The sequence below is a fragment of the Sinocyclocheilus grahami genome, unplaced genomic scaffold (assembly GCF_001515645.1).
Source record: "Sinocyclocheilus grahami isolate Dianchi unplaced genomic scaffold, SAMN03320097.WGS_v1.1 scaffold35.1, whole genome shotgun sequence".
NCBI classification, from domain to species: Eukaryota; Metazoa; Chordata; class Actinopteri; order Cypriniformes; family Cyprinidae; genus Sinocyclocheilus; species Sinocyclocheilus grahami.
Genome location: NW_015505214.1, coordinates 798,329 through 803,961, shown reverse-complemented (window position 1 = coordinate 803,961; position 5,633 = coordinate 798,329). Strand labels below are relative to the sequence as shown.

The 5,633-nt window shown below is 32.9% G+C and overlaps 1 protein-coding gene across 4 annotated transcripts in view; it reads left to right on the top strand.

Moving 5' to 3' along the window:
- LOC107581464 (proteoglycan 4) overlaps nucleotides 1-5,633 on the top strand; it is a 14,521-nt gene that overhangs the window by 7,618 nt on the left and 1,270 nt on the right. For 2 of the 4 annotated variants that reach the window (XM_016267034.1, XM_016267032.1), the window contains exons 7-18: nucleotides 730-764; nucleotides 878-1,025; nucleotides 1,338-1,497; nucleotides 1,806-1,938; nucleotides 2,051-2,085; nucleotides 2,985-3,066; nucleotides 3,173-3,207; nucleotides 3,972-4,017; nucleotides 4,144-4,233; nucleotides 4,363-4,382; nucleotides 4,496-4,511; nucleotides 4,714-4,818. In XM_016267034.1, coding sequence (XP_016122520.1) covers nucleotides 730-764; nucleotides 878-1,025; nucleotides 1,338-1,497; nucleotides 1,806-1,938; nucleotides 2,051-2,085; nucleotides 2,985-3,066; nucleotides 3,173-3,207; nucleotides 3,972-4,017; nucleotides 4,144-4,233; nucleotides 4,363-4,382; nucleotides 4,496-4,511; nucleotides 4,714-4,818 — 905 coding nt within the window. Of the gene's footprint in view, nucleotides 1-523; nucleotides 550-729; nucleotides 765-877; nucleotides 1,026-1,337; nucleotides 1,498-1,805; nucleotides 1,939-2,050; nucleotides 2,086-2,984; nucleotides 3,067-3,172; nucleotides 3,208-3,971; nucleotides 4,018-4,143; nucleotides 4,234-4,362; nucleotides 4,383-4,495; nucleotides 4,512-4,713; nucleotides 4,819-5,633 lie in introns of those variants that run through there. The other 2 variants (XM_016267033.1, XM_016267035.1) reach the window with 2 other exon arrangements.

Sequence of the window (5,633 nt, the reverse complement as noted above, 5' to 3'; positions counted from 1 at the left end):
TTGAGCGGTAGTGTATGTGTGTGTGTATATATATATATATATATATATATATATATATATATATATATATATATATCATCATCATTAACTATTTTTAATTCATTAAAGATCAAATTTCCTTGGAGCTAAATTTTGGAAGATATGAAGCCTTTTTTTTTTTTTAAATATGACATATATAACTATTATTTTTGACATAAATGAATACAATTTACAATATGATTCATGCTTAAAAAAAGAAAAATAATTTGCCATTTGGTGTAAAATTCTCGGAAATCAAGTCTTATATTCTTGCATAATTTTAGTCAAGTAAATTCTTATTTTAGGAATGTTTAGATATTTAACTGGAAACCAGGACAAAAACACTTTTTTTGTGTGTGTAGTTATTTATGTTCCCAGTCATGTCATCTCTGATGACCTTCTGATCCACAAAAACGATAAACACGCAGGAAATAGTCATGTCATTCGTTTATTTTAGATTCTCTTTTATCTCACTGACGTATGTTTCCTATTGTTTGAAACTTAGATCCATATGCTGATGCTCCAGATGCAGTAAGTTTTACCGTTAAAATTGTTTTAGAATAACTGTTTAAAGTCTTAAGGTTAATGTCAGTACCTTATGACTGCAGCATTTGTATCATTATCACCTATTTTTCATGTCTTCTTATTGCATGTTCTGTTTTTGAAATGATTTGTTGAAACACGTTGCCTTTAATCACCCAACCTTATTAGGTGGAGGAGGCTCCCAAGAAAAGCTTGTTCTCCAGGTTTGTAGCAGCAATTTACTTGTAATTTTTAAATTCACAGTACTATTTTAAACTACGTCTACATTCCCAAAACAACTTATCTGGATGTAATAATGAAAGCATTCAATCCACAGGAAGAACTCAGGAAAAGTGGCAGATGACAAAGAGCTAAAGAAAAAAGAGAAACAGCGAGAAAAGGAAAAAGAGAAAGAGAAGGAGAGGGAAAAGAAGGAGCAGAAAGAAAAGGAAAAGAAAGAAAATGAAATGAGGAAAAAATTTAAGGTAATTCATTTGTTTTAGCATTTTTTTACAAGTCAGTATTGGTGTGTCTGCACCAATAATTCTGCATAATTATTGCTTATTAAACTGTCAAAATCCATTACGTATTACAATCCACATCCCACTCCTCAAGCAAATCAAAAGATGCACTTACCATCACTAAAACCCAATAATTATAATCAAACGTGAAGTGAGCCGTACATTTCAATTTCTCGCTAACAGCAAGAATTCTTTTTTAATCCACATGGCAGGGTCAGTTAAGTGATGAGCACGTGTTAATGTAACTGTCTGTGTGTGTATTGATGTTTAATGCAGATCACAGGCCAGGAAGAGCCCATTTATCATGTTAAAGTGTTAGAGGACTGTAAAGGCAGTAAAAACGACCTGCCGGTGAAGGTTGGAGACACCGTGAGCATCATCCGTACCAACAACTGCCCTAAAGGAAAATGGCTGGCAAAGGACAGCAACAACAAATGTGAGCTCAATGCAACAAATACACAATCTACACACACACAAATTAATTTAGCGCCATTATCTTTGCTCTTGCACAAGTCGCAAATAATTAGCATCGCGCTAAATGAGTTTTACAGATAAATGAGGTGCGGAAAATGAGCATTGTTACGAATTTACCCTGATAAGGACTAAATGCCTAAATAGATCTGTCACTAAGCAAGTCCTTGAGCTCTGACTTATCTGTTAGACGGTGCATGTAAGCGTTTATCTCATTTTTCAGATGCTTCTGCTGGAATGCAGATTGGCAGTGTGGTGTGTGTTGTTTTTCAGACGGCTACGTCCCGGTGGAGAGTGTGGATTTGAACATCAGTGGCATTATGGAGCTGGGGAAGATGACAACGGCATCTAACAGACTCAACGGCAATGGACTCAGAGACCCAGAGGTCACCAGTACAGGCAGCAGGTAGCCATAGAAATGACCAGGCTTGCTACAACATGTTAGCATTGCGTGCTAAAATGATCTTGATCTACAGTTTACAAATGGAAGTGTAATTTGTTTCCATGTGTGCTTTTAGGACCTCCGAGCATTACGGCATGAACCATGAGAGCTGTAAGAGTTTTCATTTATTTTTGATTCATAATATTTATTTCTAATATGTTTTGTGTGTTTTACACTGTCTTGTCCAGCCATGACCACAATATGCAACAGAATATTTTGTTGATTACTTTCTGCTGCATTGCACTAACTAGCCCCGCCCACTGTGAAGTTTCATTGGGTCAAAATCCCAACCCCACATTATACTACAAATATTCTATGATGGTAACACTACTTTAATGAGAATACCATCATAGCATTGAAATACTTTGGAATACCATCATGAAGTACCATGGTATATATTTCAGGTAAATACCATAGTAAAAATACTGTATTTTATCTGATACAGTACCATAAGTGAACCATGGTATCAGTACAGCATATTTTCATGAGGGTAATGTCTGTGCGGTATTTGGTTTTTTAGATGGTTGTGTTTTATAATACAGAATACAAATCCTACTCAAGACATAAACCGCAATGTTTTCTAGTAAATCAAAATATTGCAGCTATAGAAATGTAATTTTTATTTTATTTATTTATTTATTTTAGTGCTGTCAAACGATTAAACTGCGATTAATCGCATCCAAAATAAAAGGTTTTGTTTACATAATACATGTGTGTGTACTGTGTATATTTATTATGTATACATAAATACACACACATGCATGTACATATTTAAGAAAAATATGTTATGTTTATATTTTAAATATATTCATATATAATATAAACTATATGAATATAAATATATACATGTAAATATGTTCAAAATATATACTGTATGTGTGTGCATTTATATATAAATAATAAATATACACAGTGCACACACATATATTATGTAAACAAAAACTTATTTTGGATGCGATTAATCGCGATTAATCGTTTGACGGCACTCATTTATTTATTTATTTTATCAGTCTCAGAAGACAGTGATGAGTGGACATGTGATGATGATGATGACGACCCTGTGTTTGGCTCTGCTAATGAAACAGCACACATGTGAGTGTTATCTTGTGTGTACATTCGCCTTCTTTTGTACTCGGTTACAAAGCTTGGCTGTTAAACTGTTGTATTGTTTACGAGGGGTGTATGTTCAATCTTTCAGAGCGCTGAATCAATCACACGCCACACCAGCACAAGGTGAGTCACTGATGAGACATCATGGAAAAATGTTCACAGGAACACTACCAACTGGGAACATCCAAGACTATATTAACTATATTAGTCATTATAGCTACAGTATATCATTCACTTGTTCATAGTTACATTTAGGGAAGCCTATTTCCACCACATAAGCAAAAAAGTCACACTTTGGTAAATGATTATTATTACATTAACAGTCAGAATGATGCCATGAGCTAAAATCATGAGATAAAAAGTCTATGACACAAAAAAACTGACAAAAACATAATTATGACATAAAAAGTAGAAATTTTGTTGAAATCATGACATAATCAGAATTATGACCAAAAACAATTATGACATAAAAGGTTGAAATTATGACATAAAAAGTAATAATTATGACATAAGTTGAAATTATGACATGAACAGTCATAATTATGACAAAAAGGCGAAATTATGACATAAAAAGTAATAATTATGACATAAATTGAAATTATGACATGAGCAGTCATAATTATGACATAAAACATCAGAATTATAACATACACAGTCAAAATTGACATGAAAAGTCATAATTATGACATAAAAGTCCAAATTATAACAAACATTCTAAATTATGAGCTAAAGAAACTCTGACAAACTTATGACACAAGTCAAAATTATGAGATTCTAAGTCATAATTATAAAATAAATTCCAAAATTGTTGATGATAATAGTAATAATAATAAATACTTGTTGATTCTTATGGTTTTTTTGTCCCTGCGTTCATTTCTCTTTTTCAGATCCTGTTCACCAAGACCAAAGTGATTCAACTTATATGAACGTGCTGTAAGTTCCGTTCTATTCTATTCTATTCACTAAAATGGCATGTCATACTTCTGTACTAACTTTGCTCTGTAATAAACTGTTTCACATTAAGAACACAAGAATGAGCATTTGTTTACTGTGTTGCAGAAGAAAACAGGAAGCGATTCAAAAACTCTCCACATTCTTTATGCAACCCAAGACGTCCTCTCAGCCTCTACCACAAAACAACAGCCCAATGTAGGCCATCGCTTTAGTTATTGTCTACTTCCTGAGTTCACTAAAGATCGCTTACTGTAAACGATTAGATTACAGGATAGCAACTAATCTCTACTTCCTGTTTCCTTATTTGGCTGTTTGTGCGTCAAGAATGCCAGAGCTCACACCAGGTATGTTTTGACTCTCTAAACCTGAATTACATAAACAGTCACATCTATCCACACTCACTTTTTTTTTCTTTCTTCTTCTTTCCACTTCTGGTTTCATCTGTTACCACTTGAAGAGGATCCTGACAGCTTGTAAGTGCTCACAAAAAATATGCATGTTCTCACACATAACACAGACAGATAATTCATGAGACGTCTTTTCCCCGCAGGAGTATGTGGTCAGACTGGTTTTACATGAATGTTTGAGATTGTTTTTCTCATTCCCAACCTCAACCTGTGCAGCCGTAGTGCTAACTGCCAACTAGATCATGTTGTTATTGTATATTTCCTTCAGAAATAAAGAGGAAGATGATTTAGATGTCTCGGACCTCCAGATTCTTCCTCCTCCGGACCTGTACGCCGACATCATGGCTGGAGGCTCCATGCCTATTTACAGCAAGTACGTATATTAAACACATTTTGAGCTTTTGTGACAACATGCCCCAATAGCAGATCATGTTGTTGCACTAATTGGGGTAAGTTGTCACAGTGGATCCAGACATTAAACAGCTTATTGTTGAAGTATAGGCAACGTTTCTGAAATGTTTCTATTCATCAAACAGAACAGAATAAATAAATAAATGAATAAATAACTACTGTTTTGAATCAGAAATATGAAAAATATACACTAGTATTCAAATGTTTAGAGTCTATATGATTTCTTTTTGAAAAAAAGTCTCTTACGCTCACCAAGGCTGCATTTATTTGATTAAAAATTCAGTAAAAACATTAATATTGTGAAATATTACTACAATTTCAAAAAACTGTTCTCTATTTTAATATATTTTAAAACGCAATTTATTCCTGTGATGCAAAGCTGAATTTTCAGCATCATTACTCCAGTCTTCAGTGTCACACGATCCTTCAGAAATCATTCGAATAGGCTGATTTTCTGCTCAAGAAACATTTCTCATTATTATTTCAACTGAAAACAGTTGTGCTGCTTAATATTTTGTGTGAAACATGATCCTTTAATGAACAGAATGTTCAAAAGAACAGCATTGATTTGAAATAGAATTTTTAGTAAAATTATGTCTTTACTGTCACTTTTGATCAATTTAATGCATCCTAGCAAAATGAAAGTATTAAATCAGAGTATCAAACCTTTAAACAGTAATGTAAAATAATTTAATTAATACATACTTATATAATTAAAAACAAATATATGTATATACAGTATATGTATATATATATATATATATATATATATATATA